The sequence below is a fragment of the Geotrypetes seraphini genome, chromosome 3, assembly GCF_902459505.1.
Source record: "Geotrypetes seraphini chromosome 3, aGeoSer1.1, whole genome shotgun sequence".
In the NCBI taxonomy this organism is placed as follows: domain Eukaryota; kingdom Metazoa; phylum Chordata; class Amphibia; order Gymnophiona; family Dermophiidae; genus Geotrypetes; species Geotrypetes seraphini.
Window position 1 is genome coordinate 397334128 of NC_047086.1, and position 20199 is coordinate 397354326.

Sequence of the window (20199 nt, forward strand, 5' to 3'; positions counted from 1 at the left end):
GGTCTTGACAGAGAGAGAAGAGAGCATTTCCCACACTGATGGAGGAATACCGTACTTCTCTCGGTGATTTAAATCTTTATTATTTTATGGACTGAGGCTGGGTGGATCATACAGTTTCTTCTGTTCCATTAAGAAAAACCCATCAAGGTCTACAAATTGAGGCTGCCCATCTGTTTGCAATAGAAGAACAATTTCTCTATTCCACAAAGCTATTAACAAGGATGAATCTCATTAATTCTGGGACTAAGATGTGGCATCGTGAAGTACCAACTTTGCTGAACTGCCAAGTCACTGGGAACCAGTGAGAGTAGAAGTCTGTATCTTAGGTAGCAGTAGATTTCAATTTGGATGATCCTGGGAAGTGTGAGAGCTATAGGGTCACCATCACTGTCTTGGGAGTGACCGGACAATGTTAGAGTAGATCCTTTCAGAAGCAGGACTTTCACGGCCCTGTCGGCTTCATTTGTTGCCCTGCATTCAGCGTGCTCTTAAAAGCAGCATGTCCCGCTTCCTGCTGTGTGACAGGCAGACCGGCTGGGCTCTAGCACTGGTGCTGGGCTACTTTTTGTATCTCTTCCTGGGAGCAATGGTGTTCCAGCTATTAGAGAAACAGGCAGAGGCTCAGTCGAGGAACCAGTTCAAGTTGGACAAGCTCAAATTCCTGCAAAATTACACCTGCTTGGATGGGCCAGCCCTGGAACAGTTTGTACAGGTAAGATAACCCTCACATGCCACACTAGTACTGGGGAATTCTGGAGGAAATGTGAGATATTTACAAAGGGTCTGATTTTATTTATCATGCCAAAAAAATCAGCACTGACTAACATGTCGCTAGGCGCAATTCTATAAAAGTTACATGCACTTTATCGCCAGTGCATCACATAATGTTTAAGTGTATCCATGTAGGCCAAGAAAAACCTGACTTAAATACCTGCGCCTAAGTCGTACATGCATTGGCGCATATTCTATAAACTTACGCGTAACTTATAAGAATGCCCAAGATCCACGCCTAGCCACACCCCCCTCTTCAGCAATGACCACTTGAACTGATACATCATTTTTATAGAATTGTGCCTACCAAGTTATGTGTATAACTTCTAATTAATGTCAGTTATGAAGTGTTAATTACCAATTACTGAGGCCAATTAGTCTTATTAAATAAATAATGCACACAAAATCGGCTGGACGCACTGATTTGTGTGAATCCCTTAAGGTAGTGTTTCTCAACTCGGTCCTGGAGTCCCCCCTTGCCAGTCAGGTTTTCAGGATATCCACAATGAATATGCATGAAAGAAATTTGCATAGAATGGAGGCAGTGTATGCAAATCAAGCTTATGCATATTCATTGTGGATATCCTGAAAATCTGACTGGCAAGGGGGGGACTCCAGGACCGAGTTGAGAAACACTGTCTTAAGGCACCAAATACAGAATTGGGGGGGATACTGCTTAGAGAGGGCCACTTACAAATTTTGGGAAGGGCTTTGTTTGGATTCTGGATTATGTCTTATCATTTCAAATTAAATCAACTATAAAATGCATATGAAGGGTCGCTGAAAAGTTCTCAGCCCAACCAAGAAGAGAATGATGTGGAGCCATGAAATTTACAAGTTATTCTACACTTTTCATTTTATATCATTGAAACGAAAAGTGTGGAATAACTTGTTAAGTTTCATGGCTCCACATCATTCTTTTCTTGGGCTGAGAATTTTTCAGCGGCCCCTTGTACAAGTAAAAACAAAGAAATAGCATTGCATGCTCGGTTCAGGTCTCCAGTGCTGTGTCTCTGGTTCCCCTCTTTTCCTATTCTAGACCCCCTTGGCCTCTTCAGACCCACAATGCCCTGCATCTTACATCATCCTCTAGTGTAAGGGGGCAGGAGTGATCCCTGGCCTCCTCTGCACCGCTGGCACTGGTGGAGCAGGAGTGACTAAGGATTGGGTAATGAGTGGCATGGGGATTGAGGATGGAGTTAGTTTAGTGTATACATTTGCATAGCATATTACATTTGAGGTGGATCCCAAAATGAAAGTGAAATTAAATAAGAAACCTTCCTATTATGATTGTATCACTGGGGTGAAGGGAGTGTGGAATCCCCATTTAGGCTATATTGTGAGAGTGCTGCAGGATAAAGGACCCCAACATTTCACAGAAGTACTTGAGAGTACTACAGAGTATATCAAACCTTTCCCTTATGGTAGGAAACTGAATACTTGTAGGTGCATTTTGGTGAATTATTTTCATCCTCCTCCTCACACCTCTCCAAAAGTCAGCTGTCAGTTTCAGAGGCTTTGAGGAATGGGCAGTAACATCTGAGGCTCACAGGCTGTACTGAACGTTTTTAGAATCCTTTAAACTCATTGTGGATTGTATGTCAGCTTTTGGGATTCAACCACTAGAGGGCGGCAAATCTCCAGGCAGTGACACAGGACATTCGGTTCTAAAGCAGCAATGACCTCCTTCCCCACTGGTTGTCAGAGTTCATGTGTGTCCTCGAGAAGCAACTTCTTCAGAGCACCAAAGCTTGATATTTAGTAGAAAGTATATCTAATTATGTGTTTTTACTGGATTGCTGTGGGATTATCACAATTGTTCAGTTTAATTATCAAAATCTGTGTGGAGCAGGTTAGAGGCCTGAAATTTAATTGTAGGGTACAGAAAACTGAAGTTTTGCCTAGGGTTCCCATTGCCCATGCACCATCCCCCGCATGTCCTTGTGGTGGAAACTCTTCATTAATCTTGTGACCTAATCCCGTCACACAGTTTAAAAATAAAAGATTACCGAGTATTACTGCCTACTTAACAAATGTTTCAGGGCACTTTCAGGCACTTAGTATCCTTGATGACTCAGTGTATCATTGTCACATGAGTTTATACTAAGCACAGGACTCACCCTCTAAATTACTAATAACAACAAGCAGTGAGGTCACCTGACCTGACCTGACCTGGCTTCTCACCTGCATCACTGCTTGGTTCCAAACCAGACACCATTCATGCACCCCCCAATCAGAGGCGCCAAACGCAAAAAAATGTACGATGGCCTACTGGCCACGCAAGCAGCGAAACTAGACCACCAACTATCCAATCTACTGACCACGACACCAGACTACAAAACTTGCAGAAAAGAAATAAAAACCTTGCAAGAAATCCATCAAAACAAACTAACACCGCAGGGAGTACTTCAGTCCCCCGAAGTAACCCATTCGACTCTGTAACTCTTCTGGAAATGTCCAGATAACCTCTTATGTAATCCGCCTTGAACCGCAAGGTAATGAAAGAATAAAAGTCACTAATGTGATCCCTCTACTTCCATTATTAAAGAAGTCCAAAAACTCTCTGGAAGTCTTCTCTGCATTCTTTGACCGTGCCCTTTTATGGCTCTCTGACCACCTGAGAAAGCAGAAACAGTACCACTCACTGGGTCTGTGACAGACTCCCTTTCAGAATCACTCAGCTCTGGAACAGTCTCCCTTCCCCTCTCCGCAATTTGAGCCCCCTTCTACCATTCCGTAAGCATCTGAAGACCTGGCTCTTCTCCAGAACGTAACCCCGTCCCGCTCCTGGCACTCTCACACCAACCTCTCTTCTCTCATACTTATATAATTCCACTGGAGTTCCGTTCCTTCCCTAACCATGTAAACCGTGTCGAGCTCCATCTGCGGAGATGATGCAGTATATAAACCCAAGATTTAGATTAGATTAGATTAGATTAGATTAGACTACAAAGCCAATCCCAAAGCAAGATTCACTCCTCTCTGGCTTTCTGAAAGCCTGAGGAAAGGCCCAAGAGCAAGGGATGTTTCTCACTAACTTTCTGGCAAACTGAGGAAGGGGACTGAGTGACAGCATCATCCCTTAGTGGCTTTCAGCCCGAAGAAAGAGTCCTTCATTCAACAGAGATGAGGGTAAATCAAAAAGTAAAGGCAAAAGACATTTAACGGCTTTAATAGAAGTAACTGTGATCAATTTAACATATCACTTTTCCACACAGTTGCCCTTTTGAAAATGAAATGCTACTAAAGTAGATTACCTTTGTCAATTTCAGTAGAATTGGTCTAATCTGCATGCCTTTTGGATCCTATTAATAAAAATGTTGTTTTATCTTTGTTTAATTTAAAAGCTTAATAAACATCCATTCATCAGTTAGGGAAATAAAAGCATTGACCCTAGACTTGGCTTCTTCAGTACTGGAGAATATGAGGTACATAATCAAAATGAAAATACGTCTAAAAACCTGGCTAAATTGGCACTTAGACGACCTCAAAGAGTAGGTCATCCAAGTGCTGATAATTGAAACAGATTTTAGACATATCTAGAGGCAGCTTAGGCCTTTTTACTGCCTCTGTACACCCAGAGCTGAAAGGGTCATTTTAGGAGGAGTGGTGAGGGCAGGATGTGGGCGGGACATGGGCCAACCTAGACTTAGTCGTACTAGAAGTATAACTGAAAGTTTTACGAGGCTGCTTGGACGGAACTTATATGTTATGACTTAGGCAATCTAAAAACAGGTCTAAGTGCCCAGAAGATATTCAAAGTGACCCGATAACCACTGCAGACACAAAGTACAGACCCCCACACACTCCCCCAGTGATCACTGATCCCCCCCCCCCCCCCGCCAAAACAATCGGAATAAAAACATACTTTCTTGCCTCCAGAACATCAGCACCTGGCATAGGAAAGCCTAGTAGAGCTGCTGCACAAAGGCCTCTTAAATAGCCTGGGGGAGGGGGGGCTAGTGGACCACAGAGAGGAGGACCCAGGCCCATAAGCTACGCTGACCACTGCATTCATGATGAAAAATGTGAGTCCACCCAAAAAAAACAACCCTACTGCACCACCACCTGCAGCCATAAGGGCTATTGGGATTGTAGACAGGTGGGAATAGTAGGTTTGGGGGGTCTCACCATGACCTGCAAGGAAGTTGTGGTGAGATGTTTATGTGGTACTCTTTTTATGATGCCCCACTACTCTGTTGCCATGTCTGGGTGGCCAGTCCATTACTTTGTTGACCCCTCCCGTGTCCAAAGGGTCTTATTCTAGTCATTTGGGACTTAGATGAAAATGGGGTATAAAGACAGAAGACTTGGCGGTCTGGATTATCAAACAGCTGGACGTAGAAGTAGACGATTTTCCAAAAAAAAAAAAAATTTTGGATGTATTTTTCGAGAATGGACGCTGCCAACTTTGGGTGACAAGCAGTCTAGGCCCAAAACAGACTTAGACGTATTTTTTTTATTATGCCGCTCCACGTGTAGGTTTTAAAATATAGATATTGTCAGTATATATAAAATTTTTATCCTTCAACTTCTTTTTTATTTTTTAATCTTTATTGATTTTCAAGTAGTAACAAGTGCAATACATTTGAATTCGAACATATAACAAATCAAGAAAAGCACCTTGAACTTACAGATAATTGAAAGTAATATTTTCCCCTCCCCCCTTTACTTAAACAATAATATAAATGCAATTATTCTTCCAATAACATATTCTTATTTAAAATAATACCACATTCCCTCCCTCTTCCTCCCACCCTGGATGTGTGAGGAAATCAGACAAAAATAAAAGATGCCAATGGGCCCCACACTAAGTTAAAAACATTACTATGCCCCCCAAATTCTGATTTTGCTGGATGAAAAATTAGAAATTGAAGGATGCTAGTGTATCCTTCAGCTTCTAATTTTTCATCCAGCAAAAAAGACAAGAGGAGCCCAAGTTTCCAACTTTATTAAAAAAAATTTTATACCACCTTATCATACATTTTAAGGTGGTGGTACGATAAAATCAGAGGGAGAACAAATAGTGAGCCGAAAAGGCTAAACTAACAGAACAACAGTCAAGACAACAGGACAGACGATGACAGAAATAAGCAAACTGGTACAAGAAGGAGCGGGGAAAACTACAATATGATTAAGGAAAGAGAGGGGAGAGGGGAACCCCAAAAGGAAGGGGAGACAACATATCAGTCCAAGGAAATGGACGATGTAAAGTTTAAAAAGTCCTTACAAGGACAGTTAAACTTGGAAAGCATCTCTACAAAGGAACGCTTTAAGGGAGGATTTGAATTTTTCTAGGGATGTTGACTCTTTTAAAGAGTTTGGAACCGAATTCCAGAGGGAGGGAGCAACTGCCGCCATTTTGCAGAAAGTTGTATTAGAGCTGTTTCTAAGAAATCCTTCAAACCATCGCACTACATTACCTAATATTTATTTCTAAAATTTTACATCCACATGACCTGCAACTCTCAGTGGCTTGCAACTACAAACATACAAAATAATATATGTGGGGGTGCCGAAAAGTTCTCAGCCCAACCAACCAACTTTCTAAATTCTGAGCGTTATTTTGCCACTGTAGCTGAAAAGGGTGTTATTTTATTTCGTTAAGTGCCAGTTTGCAGAAACAAAATTCTCTGTTTTGACCTTATTTCAGATCATTGATTGAACCATATCCGTGTCATTCTCTTCTTGGCCGGGCTAAGAACTTTTCAGCACCCCCTCGGAATATAATAAACAACAAACAAATGTAGTATTATTGCAATGCCATCTTTAAAACCAACAGTATAATCAAAATAAAAGAGGTCTTGATATTGCAAAAGCAAATTATCATCAATACGAGACCAGAATTATCGTGCTATTTCACGTGCTGCTTCTTCAAGTGATCCAAGTTCTGCATCTTAATTCAGAGAGTCCGATCTACTTCAAATTGCTGCACACAATCAGAGCAATTACAAACTTGCTAGGCTTAAAATCAATCTGAGAAGGCTCATTGAAAAATATATGTTTTAAGGGCTTTTTTTTTAATGTTTCCAGACTTTTTAATTCTCTCAATATCAAGGGCAAGTTGTTCCATAGTTGAAGTTCTACTACATAAATAAATTGTAGATCCATATCAAACAAGTTTAAAGAAGAGGATCTCGATTCGAAGTTGGTCTACCAGGTCACCCATTCTTATACTCTTGCCCAATTTGACAGTTTTTCTAATTTTTGTAAACCTTTCTTCATCTGTCTGTTCTTGCTGTCCTGCTAGATGGTAGAATAGCCCTACCAGTATACTTTCCTTCCATCTAGAACACAGTTCTTCAACCGCCGGTCCGTGGACCGGTGCCAGTCCGCAGAAAATTCCTGCCGGTCCGCGCAGGACCAGCGAGATGGACGCCGTTAAATTTCCTGCCCCGGTGGTGTTCGCAGAAATCTTCTGTTCCTCCCAGCCTCGGGCGATCAAGACAGGCTGCCGACGTCGGCCATTCCCTCTATGAGTCTCGCCTAAGCGGAAACAGGAAGTTGAAACAAAATAGGCGGGACTCAGAGAGGAAGAATCCTGACGTTGGCAGCCTGTCTTGATCGCTGCCCCTGCCGAGTCGCCGAAGAGGGCCCGCGGGGAAAGTGCAGGCAGAGAGGAGATGGTCAGCGTGCGCAGGGAGGTCAGCGTGTCGATTGGGGCCATCAGCAGCATTTGTGCTGAGAGTCTGCCCACGTGCAGGATGCGGCGGGTAGGGGCCTCCGGCTCGTTTTGGGCGGCAGGGCCTGCGGTGCAAAGCTGTTTTTGCCGGCTTGGGGGGGGAGGTCACGAATGTGCAGGGCACAGCAGGAGTAAGATCATGGGGAGCCTTCAACAGTGGCTGTCTCCTCTCCTAGCAGCTCTGTACTTACCAGGGCAGTGATTCACTTTGGCAACTTCCCCTTTCCTCAGAGGCGGCAACAGACCCAAGGCTGCCTAAGTAAATCACTGCTGCAGGCAAGTACTGAGAGCTGCTGGAAGGATTATCTTGAGACCAGCACTATTTAAGATCTTATCTAGGTGATACGTGAGGTCTACCACCTTCACAGCAAGCAGGCAAGTGAGCAGGCGATCATGCCTAATGATCAAATCCCCAACTACATCTGTCCTAACCCTTCCCTCCTTGGCAGAAATCCCTGAAGACACATAATCAGTGGGAGAGGATATTGCATCCCCTGATGGGCAGATCCTGGTTAAGGGTTACTTCTGACTTCACTGGGGTAATGTTGCCAGATTTTATCTTGCCCTTCCATACCCAAGCAGCACTTGATCCCTATACATCTTATCACTAGACACAATAATGCTCTTCCAGAATAAAAGTACTTAGTCAAAGTTTCTTCAGATCAAAGTCTGTATATGGTAACAGATTTAGGTAAAGTTTTTACACTCTTATGTGTCCCTCCTTCCCTCGCTTTGGACTTTTAGAATGAACTCCTCAATTTCCCAAGGACCCTTTCTGGTAGCTGTTACTCCAGATACTTGACTTTCTCCTTGCAACTTCTTCCCAGCTCTCCTCCTGTAGACTTATGGATAAAGTAATGGTCAGGCCGCTCTCTCCTTTTCTCTCTCCACATTGCTCGATCAGTCGGGAGCACAACTTCACTGGACTCTAGGACTTCTCTCCAAGGTCTTCTGCATCCACCACCGGACACAAGATACAGGAGACAGGCTTCCTCCCTCTCCAGCTCAAGAAACACTCAGGAACATAAGATGACTTTTCTTCTTTCCTGCACCTTTCCGGTCCCAGGGAACAGAAGACTGTAGCTCTCACTCCCTTTCCAGAACTCTTTACTCTCTCAAGCAAACCTGGGGCTGTACCATGGTGGTCACTCCTGGAGGGACGTGCCAAAGCAAAAAGGCTCTGTCCACTTTACACACACCACTACCCCCATGGTCATCACTGGGAGGGGTACAGACCTTAGATCATGACAACGGGAAGAGTAGTTTGCAGACAAGAGACACAGGAAGCATGCGCTCCCTCTTCCCTCGGCTGCTCTTTCCCTGTGGCAAATGTTTCTTTTACAATCAGGATAAAGGAGGGCATGCAGGGGCAGCTACAGAAGTTGGGAGTGTGTCTTCATGCTGCCCATCTACAGTCACTGCTGCTAATCTAACAACCAAGGAGTAGGAAGTGGAGCGAGCTCAGCTAGGTTCTTGGGACCTGAGTTGGCCACTGTTAAAAACAGGATACTAGGCTTGATAGAGCTTCGGTCTGTTCCAGTATGGCAGCTCATATGTTCTTATGTGAGCCAAGTATAGGACAATCAAGCCATTGTGACATCACTGATGAAGATGGCTCTTAGGCATTGGTGGAAAGAGGCATTATGACATCACAATCTCAGCTCTGGAATGTTGCTACTCTTTGGGTTTCTGTCAGGTACTTGGGACCTGGGTTGGCTACTGTTGGAAACAGGATACTGGGCTTGATGGACCTTCGGTCTGTCCCAGTACGTCAATTCTTAGGTTCTTAACATGATGCTTCTTGCCACTTCTTCCAAGGGGGTGGTACTGTGTTATGCAAATACTGTTCTAAATGTGAGGTGTGTGCGGCTCTCACCCTTCTTCTTCTCTTGTAGATCATCATGGAAGCATGGGAGAAAGGGGTGAACCCAAAAGGAAACTCTACCAACCCCAGCAACTGGGATTTCAGTAATGCCCTCTTCTTCGCAGGAACTGTGGTTACAACCATTGGTAAGGGCCTCATATTCAGCTGCTGCTCCCTGAGACTGCCCAGATTCACTTACCACTTCTCTCTAAAGAGCAGGACTACCAGAGGGCTAGGATAGGCAGCCCCTCACCCCTGCCTGCTGCCCTGCTCTCAGGTAAAAGCTATGCCCATGATGGATGAACTCTTTAGCCAAAAGCAAGCAAGACAGTGTGAACAGGCTCCTGTTTAAACAAACCAACAAGTATTTAAAGATAATAGATTTGTAGATGGTGGCTTTTAGGCCTCTCTGCCCAGAATGCTTTTGTTTGTGCTCCAGAAAACATCTCCTTTTTCTTTTTCTGCAGGTTATGGAAACCTTTCCCCAAGCACCCTTGCCGGCCAGGCCTTCTGTGTTTTCTACGCCTTGGGTGGGATTCCCCTAAACCTGGCATTCCTGAAGCAGCTGGGTAAAGGACTGAACATGTACCTGGTTAGGCTGGAGAGATGCCTGCAGCGGCCAGGCCACTCCATGGTAGGCAGAGTCAAAACCCATACCCTCATTCCTTCACAGAGAGTGTGTTTGTGGCAGTAGGATGAGCAATGAAAAGGCTCCACAGCAGCTTCTAACCTAAAATACTGGAACAAAGGGCCTCTTCATTTGCTTTAGTTCAATTTTTTTTTATTGAAATATTGAAAATAGAACACACAAACTTATATAAAGTAGGAAAGAAAAGATCGCTATGAGTGAAATAAGCAAATACAGCAAGAAAGAACAGAGAAATGCTCCTAAACCTATATTCAAATTCAGGGTAAATAAAACAACTGTGGTTCTTGGGTACATATTTATCATTAGGAGACCAAATAGAATATTGAGAAGAACAAGATAAAGTGTTTTGTTTTTCAGCAGCATACTGTTCGTATTTTTTTGTATAAAACCACAAGAAGTGGCACAAATTTCCCACGTGGACAAGAAACGGAGGACAAACAAGTGGGAATGACGAGATGTTTTCCAAAGCAAATCTTTATTGCGGGGAACAACCGAGACCTGAGTAAAGGCTTAGAGCCACCGCTGCAAGCGTTTCGGTACAATAACAGAACCTTCTTCAGGAGTCTGTACGAAATAAAATAATAAACATTTCTTCCCAAAATTCTCACATCTGGAATCAACGCATGTCCACAAAAATAAAACATCTAATAAATACAAATACAAACACCTAGTGGCCGAAATATGAGCAACCTGCGCTATGCAGATGATACAACGTCATCACTAACAGCAAAGAAGACCAGCTATAGCTACTGAGAAAAGTCAAAGCCGAAAGTCATAACATGGGATTAGAACTGAACACAAACAAGATGAAGATCAAGGACATGAAAAATGATGAAGATTTTGAGCCTGAAGGTGCTAGAAAAGAAGTTGTAAAGGATTTCAATCTCCTGGGCTCTCTTGTGAACAAAGAAGCAACTGCAGAATAGCACTTGGTCGCTCTTCAATAAAGACTCTCGACAAAATATTCAAAGGCAAGGAGGTAACACTCCAAATGCAGATCACACTTGTCCACACACTCATTTTCTCAGTGGTCAGTTACAGGTGCGAAAGCTGGGCGCTATGGAAACAAGACAGAAAGAAGAGTGACTCATTTGAGCTTTGGTGCTGGAGTAGGATTTTAGGTGTGCTGTGGATTGCCAGAAGATTCTGGAAGAGATCAAACCACCTAGTTCACTTGAACCCAAATGATGAAGTTACGATTTAGGAAGATCGAAGGAACCAGGCGAAGAGGGCGACCTGCAATCGGATGGCTGGACACATTGAAAACAACCATAGGGATGACGCTGGAGGACCTTTCCAGACTAGCACAAAACCAATTTCATTTTAGATCCGCAATTCATCAAGTTGCTAGGACTCAAGCATGAATCAATGGTACCTAACAGTATAAAAAAATATATAAAATGTAAATAATGTGAACTTATGTACAATTACAAAATAGGAGTGAGAAGTAAAATATAATACAATTGGAACATCAAAGATATTATAAAAACACTAGTCTTTAAACCCGTTACATTAATGGGTGCTCTCTCCTTGGCCATTGTCTGTCTATCTTTCTTTCTTTCTGTCACTCTCTTTCCTCAGCTGTCCACCACCACCCCTTGCCTGCTCCTCCTGTCCAGCAGCAGCCCTTCTCCCTTCATTTTACCTTTTACCCGGTTTTCGTGGTGGTCTGCAGTGGGGATTCAGGGTCGCAGCGGCGTGGAAGAAAGGCAATGTTTAAACCGCCGCAGGCTCCTACTGATGGGGAAACTGCCGCACGCTCTACTGTGCATGCGGAAACCGCCGAACGACAGAGTCGCATTCTACTTCTTCTGACTCCTTCTGCCCCAGGCGCCGCAAGCTACCCCACGCGCCTAAATCGAATTCGGCACGGAAGCAGAAATCACGGCGGCAGAGATCACACCGTTTCAAAAGCGCATGCACGGATAAGGGTTTTATTATAGAGGATGCGTATTCATTATGGATATCTTGGCTTGTGGTTCCTCAAGGGCTGGGTTGAAAAACCCTGGGTTCGGTTGTGTTCCATGCAGTCTTCAACACATCTGAATGGATCTTTCTCTCTCTCTCCTTCTCCAGGTGGTACAGGCGCTCACCGTGACCTTCTTCCTAGTAGCTGGGACACTGCTTTTCCTCATCTTCCCCCCAATGATCTTCAGTTACGTGGAAGGATGGAGCTTTGGTGAGGGTTTCTACTTTGCCTTCATCTCCCTCAGCACCATCGGGTTCGGAGACTACGTGATAGGTAATGGAGCCGGGATTTTGAGCGTGTGCATTACCCTTCGGAGGATGGAGTAGAAGAGAAGAGAGAGGCCAAAAGCTTTGGAATTTCTCGCTGCAGTGGGAGCTGGGGATGAATTCGGCATCCTAAGTGAGGGTAGTAGGCTCGCTATTTAACAAATGCGCTGGGAAGGTTATCTCATCCTCCCTTTCCCAGACACTTGACCTTTCATGAGAGAAATGAAAGAATCTTAAGAGCGGCAAAGCTTATATGTTAAAAGCGATATGGATAGTGCTGCTGAAAATATGTATAGCTGCCAGCTTTGAAAATCCTTATAAAGCTTTGGATTCTCGCCCAGAAATAGCTAAGAAGAAAAAAAAAAAAATGTAAATTGAATCAGGTTGGGCAGACTGGATGGACCATTCGGGTCTTTATCTGCCGTCATCTACTATGTTACTATGTTACAAGTTGTCCATGTTTCAAATTTATTTATGATTTGATATACTGACCATCACAAGTATCTGGTCGTTTACAATAATAAAAAGTAAGAGATTATTTAGAATGTTAAAATTATATATATATATATCTTCTATCTATAATATAACAAAACGGTAAGCCGCACATGCGCACTTCCTATGCGTGCGTCCGTTTTCCGTGAGCTGTAGCACACATAGGAAGTGCGCATGCACGGCTTACAGACCGGCCTCACGCAAGGCAAGACAAGTGCCATGCGCGCCCTTCCCTGCTCTCCACCGCTGCCGGCCGCTAGCACCCCCTGCCCTCTCCGTCGCCTCCAGACTCCAGCGGCTAGGCAGCACTATAAACATGCTGCTTCGCGCCCTTCTCTGCCCATTTCCTCTGCCGCGTCTCTGATGACATCTTCGGAGACAGACGCGGCAGAGGAAATCGCCAGTAGAAGGCCGTGAAGCAGCGTATTTAAAGTGCTGCCTACGCGGCTGGAGTCCCAAGGTTTGTTGGCGGTGGGAGGGTCAGGAGCAGGCCGGATCGACAACGGCAGTAAAAGAAGGGGGAGGGGCCGAACGGAGCAGGGAAGAGGAGGTAAGAGAAGGGAAAGGGGGAGTGGGGGAAAATGCTGCTACTGCTTCTACACAGGAACGGGGGGGGGGGATAGGAGAGAAATGCTGTTGCTGCTGCATAGGGAAGTGGGATGGAAATGCTGCTGCACAGGGAAATGGGGAAAAATGACTGACAGACAGCGGGAGGGAGGGAGACAGAAAGAAAGAAAGACAGGTGTAGGGAGAGGGACAGAAAGACAGACAGAGAAAGGGGGCCAGAGAGAGAGAGAGTCAGCGGAAGAGGGAAAGGGGGCTGCTTTGGGGGGAGGGGTGTGCTTGGGGCAAACAGCTTTGCTCTGGGGGGGAAGACAGAAGGGGCCATGGAGAGACAGGGATATGGGGCTGGTTTGGGGGGAGGGGTGTGCTGTGGGGAGACAGAAGGGGCCATGGATAGAAAGGGAAAGGGGACAGACAGTTTTGCTCTGGGGGGAAGACAGAAGAGGGCCATGGAGAGACATTTGGGGGGGAGGTGGGTGCTGGGGGCAGACAGCTTTGCTCGGGGGGGGGGAGGGGGAGACAGAAGGATACAGACAGCGGCCAAGGAGAGAGAGATAAAGAAACACAGACAGACAGACACATCTATTCTAGCACCCGTTAATGTAACGGGCTTAAAGACTAGTATAAATAAATATATATATATATATATATATATATATATATATATATATATATATATATATATATATATATATATATATATATATATAAAGATTGAAATAAATGTAGGGGGATTGAGATCAAAACAAAGACTTTATTACAATGGGTATGGGACAAAGGGAAAGAAGGGGGAAGGGAAAATTTTAATTACATTGTATAAATGAAAATAAATGGAAGGGAAGAAGGGAAGGATAAAACGAGGAAAAAGGGGGTATCGCAAAGTCTCTTTACAATTTCAAGGTTTTATTTTAAAAAACAAAACAAATGAATAGACAAATCTGTGGAAATGATCACAAAATGAGGAGCAGATATTGAAGGGGTTTATTTTGCCTCATTTAATAATCTTTAAACGGCTGGATTTTGAAGGAGAACGAGCAAAGGATTGTCTTAACACGATCGACGTTTTGCTCCGATAGTCTTTGTCGTCCACTCCTTTCTTTATCCAATACTGTCCCCGTCGCCATAAATTTCTTGTGCCATGCACGAATAGACGGATGTTTTCCACGCTTCGTCCTGTAGTTTCGCTAAGTCTGCGTATTCGATTTTGTTTCAATAAACCACGATGCACATTGTGCCTTTTCTTGAGGCGTGGCCATTTGTTTAGGGGTTTATTCAACAACCTCTCTTTCATCAACAGGGTACCTGAAATAGCCAAATACAATGTGATTACAAACTTTGATAACGACTGAATACATAGGACAAATTTGATTGACATAGCTCATCAATTGCCTTTTTAGTCATTTTTGGAAATTGTAAAGAGACTTTGTGGACACCCTGTATAACTTTAAATGTTTGCCCCTGATATTCAGCCCTTGGTGGTCATTGTATTTTAAAATGCCAGCCACTGGGATTTATTCAGTGCCAGCGTTGAGTAATTGGGTATAAAGTGACTACCAGTGCTTTAAGGGGTATAGACCAGTACCTGGATAGCAACCTGGCAGAGTTAGAAGAGTCTTTCTGATGTCCTCATTTTTTCTAGATAGGTGCTTGGTTAGCAAACTGGGTAACTCCCATCCAAACTCTCTCCCAGGACTCCTGCCATTACGTGGGCAGCCCTGGAGCAGTCGGTATTAATTTTCATTGACACTGGGATAAATTCGATATATGTTGCCTAAGAAATCGGAACCACCAAGGTCGGCGCTCAATGCGATTCTATAAACCATCTCCGGAGTTAGGCGCAGTTTATAGACTCATACGCAGCACCCATCTGCACGATTAACATTTAGGTGCAGGCGTTAATGCCACTGAAAACCAGGTCTAAATGCCCGTGCCTAAGTTGTGCATGGATCCGGCGCATTCTGTAAGAGTGCGCCTATCTTTTAGGAATGCCCACGCCCCTCCCAGAGCCATACAATTCTGTGTGCTAGAACTTACATACACTCCTTTATAGAGTATGCCTAAAAAGATGTGCGTGTAAATTCTAATTCATGCCAATTACTGCTCATTGTTTATTGGTGGCCAATTAATGGTGACGATTGTCTCGTTAATCAATGACCAGACCCCCCCCACAAATTAAAACTATCCTTCCCCTTGCTAAAAGGCATTTCCCATACAGGAAAGCTAGGGACCTCCCTCCACTTCAAAATCACTGAGCTCTGGAACAACCTTACCTCCCCTCTTCGGAATTTGAGCTCCCTCCAAGTTTTCCGCAAACATCTGAAAACCTGGCTTTTCTCAAAACTGTAAACCTCTCTCCAACTTTGGTATCAAAAACTCTTATATCTGGCATCCCAAGTCCTCTAAATATTCTTCATACTTTTACCTCTAACCCTTTGTTGTAGTTCCTTCCTATTTCATCTACTGTAAACTGCGACGAGCTCTACGAACATGGAGATGATGCGGTATATAAACCTAAGGATTAGATTAGATTAGATTAGATTTGCACGCACAACTCAAAGCGCCATAAATAGAATCTGAGGCATTATCCAGAAGAACCTTTTCTCCTGTCCTCTCTCCACCCTAATCCACAATATAAGGTTGATATTCAACATGACTTAAGTGGGCATCACTGCCCTATTCTCCCTCCCTGCTCCCTCTCCCTTTTCCTCCCCACCCCAATTCAACTTAAAAACATCAAATACCTGCATTGGCAAAGATCCCCCCAAGGCCTTCTGTGGTTGTGCTAATATCCGCCGCTCATGTGCTCATTCAGCCAATGATTCCCCCCTCCCCAAACCGGCCCTGCGTTTGCTGCTAGCTCTTTTTTCTCAGCTTGAAGAAGCAGAGTTCTCCCATTTCCCCCATTTCTTCATACTTTCCTACCCCAAGTCATTCACTCATTCCACCGCCTCTCTCCAAGGCCCTGTGCTGACCTCCGTCTCCCTCAGAGCCCTTAAATTACACTAGAACCTCTCCCAGCTCAGCCTTCCAGTTGGCTAGATCCTACCTGTACTGGGAGGAGAACTGGAGAGCCAGAAAGATTTAGACACTTTAGCCATTCTTTTGGCTTCTGGACAGTTAATTTACAAATCTGTAGAATCCTAGAAAATCCAGACAGTTGGTCTTGAGCGCACCTGACCAGGTCCCTTGAACTTTTAGGCCCCACGTATGTGCCTATGTCTGAATCCTACCCTGGCATGTAAATCCCTAGCCAGAGACCACATGATCTAAGCTAAGTATATGCTTAAAGTATTTTGTCATAAAAAAAGTGAATATAGACAAAAGTAAAAGTAAAAAATAAAACAGTTAAATAAGATTTAGAGAAAAATGGACCCGATGATGAGCTGACATGTAAAACTTAGAGCAATGAGATATTATTGAGTTCTAAGTGGTGCCGCTGAGGATCCAGAGAAAAAAATTCTTTATATAAGGGTTGTAGTGGATAAGTTTCTCTGCTATTTTGATGATCAATTGTGTGAGATTTACACCCTTAAAAATTCATATAAACAGTGCATGATTGAATCCTACCCTGGTTATAAACTGGATGGGATGGGTTCCTCATTCATTATATTGTGCTTGCCATGAGGAGAAGGCTTTGGTTTGTGACTCGGGGAGCAATATCATACACCCGAGTGACTTGCATCAGAACAGGTACGTTAGAAGGCAGGAGATGAGACAATGGGGACATAATAAGAGCTGCTTCCCTCCTAAAATGCAAATCTGAGTTGAGCTTAATTAAACACCCTCCACCAGTATATGGGATTGGGAGGTTCTGCTCGTCAAGGCACGTGTGAATGATTTGCTTTGAAATTTCCAAGCTATTGGGGTTGTGGCTCCTTCTCCCCGTGTCCCTCTTTGTAGTGTGATTGGTTGTGTACGTGTGCTGTATCCAAGACAACGCCTTCTCTTCATTTTTCAGGAACGGACCCCAACAAACACTACATCTCAGTGTACCGCAGCCTGGCTGCCATATGGATCATCTTTGGCTTGGCCTGGCTGGGGCTGGTCTTCAACCTCGGCACAGAACTGATGGAAAAGATCAACCAGCTTAAATGGCACAAGACGAGCCGAATGACAGTAGAGAACAGCGTTACCAAGTTAGAAGATCACCTGGACCGGTCGAGGGATCAGGAAGGTAGATGAGACGTGGAAAGTGGGGGGGGGCTTTGCACCGACATGAAGTCTACCAAGCTTGAGCTGAGAGACACTTGATGCTGTCCCAGTGCCAGGCCTTTGTGGGGCTCCACCACACTGGGAGAAGAGACAAAAATACCTCAGTTTTAGCCCCTTGTTATCTGTAATTTTTCCAGTGGAATCCCACTGTTCAAAGAATAGAGGCATTCACAGCTCTTTGTCTTGTAAAGAAATGAGACCTACCAGCAGCGAGCTGAGAGTTAATTTAGCTTCTTATGACGGATTAGTTAGTATTCACAGAAGTCATGTTACCAGGGTGTGAGACACCTTAGCCTGTTTTTCATCACAAACTGACCACCCTTTTCCTTCCTTTTTATGTTCACATGTTTAAGTTGTATTTCTGTGTCCTGTCTGGGAGTTTTCATCTGCTTTTAAACTGACTTTCATGCGTCTCTCCCCCATCCCCCTTGGAACGAGAGCGCTGTAGTGGGTTTTAGGGTGGGAAGGCCATCTCCAGCTTTAAAGAGCGATACAGGTTGTCCATTTCTGACAGATATCTCAGAGATGTGGCTGGTACCCCACTGGGATGCTACCTAAACTTGTCCTCATGTGAATGAAATGATCACATGCGGTATCGGCATTACAAGGACTTCCAGTCGTGAAGCTACAACGGCAGAGTCAAGACGCATCCTTCCGACTTGCACTAACAATTACAGGGCGCTGAGTTCAAGCCCGATTCTAAGGATCACTCCAGTCTTTGATCCTTAGGGCCCTCACGGTATCAGCCGCACCTCTTCAGATGGTCAAGCCTGAGTCACACATGAACCGCTTCTCTGTTCAGAGTCATCCTCAGAAGCACTTTTGAACCATGAAATGCTTAGCACTCTGGAAGTAGAGGATAAGGGGCAAAGACTGATAGGAGGGAGCTGTGGGATAGTTATTTCTATACCACCTTTTTACAACCACACTCAACGCAGTTTACATACAGGTACCTCAAGCATTTTCCCTATCTGTCCTGGCGGGTCACAATCTATCTAATGTACCTGGGGCAATGGGGGGATTAAATGACTTTCCCAGGGTCACAGGAAGCAGTGTGGATTTGAACCCACAACCTCGGGGTGCTGAGGCTGTAGCTCTAACCACTGCGCCATACTCTCTGCCTGGGGATATAGAGGACATAGGAGGGAGGGGGAGGGGGAGGCATAATACAAGGGGGCAGGGCTATGCTTATTATTGGGAGGGGAGGTTAGACGGCAGGAGGGGGCAGTGAGATGTTATTATTGTGACTAGAGAAAAAGAACATAAGAATTGCCACTGTTGGGTCAGACCGGTGGTCCATCGTGCCCAGCAGTCCGCTCACGCGGCGGCTCTTAGGTCAGGAACGAAGAGAGAGAGGAGACATGATTGAGACGTTTAAATATGTCATAGGTCGTATCGAGGTGGAAGATGATATTTTCCACCTTATAGGCCCCTCGTCTACCAGAGGGCATCCGCTGAAAATCAGGGGAGGTAAATTTCATGGTGATTCCAGAAAGTATTTCTTCACCGAAAGAGTTGTCGATCACTGGAACGAACTCCCTCTGCAGGTGATCGAGGCCAACAGCGTGTCAGAATTTAAGAGAGAATGGGATATTCACGTGGGGTCTCTAAGGGTGTAAAGCCAGGGGGGGGCGGGGGGCGTGGGTCATTAGAGTGGGCAGACTTGATGGGCTATGGCCCTTTTCTGCCATCATCTTCTATGTTTCTATGTTTCTAAAGAGTGCAGTCTCACCTGCATACGTTCTGGTTCAACAGGAACTTGTCTAACTTTTGTCTTGACGGGAGTTGCAGAGCAATAATTATTACTGGGGATGTAGAGGACACAGAGCAAAGAGTGAAGAGAGGGTGACATACATTATAGTGGGTTTAGAAGACACAGGGTGAGGAGTGATAAACGGGGAAGAATGATGATTACCAGTGGGAATGTAGGATGCATGGGGTGATGGTTTCTACTGAGGGTATAACGAGAGGGAGGCAGAGTGATGGTTATCACTGGGGGGTTTAGAGGACACAGGGTGATGGCTATGTCTGAGAATATAGAGAGCACGAGGCAAGAAGTGACAGTAGGAGTCAAGGTGATGGTATTTTATTTATTCACTTGTTAGGATTTAGTTGCTACATTTTTGAAGGGTAGTGTATCAAGAATAATCTGGACTTAGGCAATATTCAACTAAGAGCATTCATTGAGGCCCATCTATTTGTAAAAACCTTTTTTAACAATCCCTTTTAGGGTTTTAGATACATGATTTAAGTGAGATCTTGACAGATAAGCGTTATTAATGGATAGGGTGAATTGTGCATTTTGGTTTAAATTCCATAGCCTTAATTAACAGTCCGTCAAATTTGTGAATTATCTGATATGTTTGTTTATTTGTAATCTTAAGTTTAAGTGGACTAAAAATTTTAAATAAAATAATATACTATGGACAATATCAACACAATTCACACTGACTGTCTTAATGGCGTGGGGTGGAAGTGGAGGTGGAACATGAGGAGGGGCATTTTCGAGAATGCGTCTAAGTCCAACTTTGGATGTTTCCTGCTAGACGTCCAGAAGTCTAGCAGGAAACATCCATTTTTGAAACCGCTGGATGTCAACATTTTTTTTTTACAATGACCAATTTGGACGTCTTGGCCCTTAGGACACCTACATTTTTTGTCCATTTTTGAATACAAAAATTTCCATGTTCAAAACGTCCAAATGAAGCCCATATCGAGGTGTTGCTGTAC

The 20199-nt window shown here is 44.2% G+C and overlaps 1 protein-coding gene across 1 annotated transcript in view; it reads left to right on the forward strand.

Annotated features, from left to right (window-relative positions):
- Positions 1-499: 499 nt before the first annotated feature.
- KCNK16 (potassium two pore domain channel subfamily K member 16) overlaps positions 500-20199 on the forward strand; it is a 26286-nt gene continuing 6586 nt past the window's right edge. Inside the window, exons 1-5 of the mRNA XM_033937675.1 lie at positions 500-712; positions 9349-9463; positions 9785-9951; positions 12043-12208; positions 17216-17431. Of these exons, the coding sequence (XP_033793566.1) occupies positions 500-712; positions 9349-9463; positions 9785-9951; positions 12043-12208; positions 17216-17431 (877 nt within the window). The remainder of the gene's footprint in view (positions 713-9348; positions 9464-9784; positions 9952-12042; positions 12209-17215; positions 17432-20199) is intronic.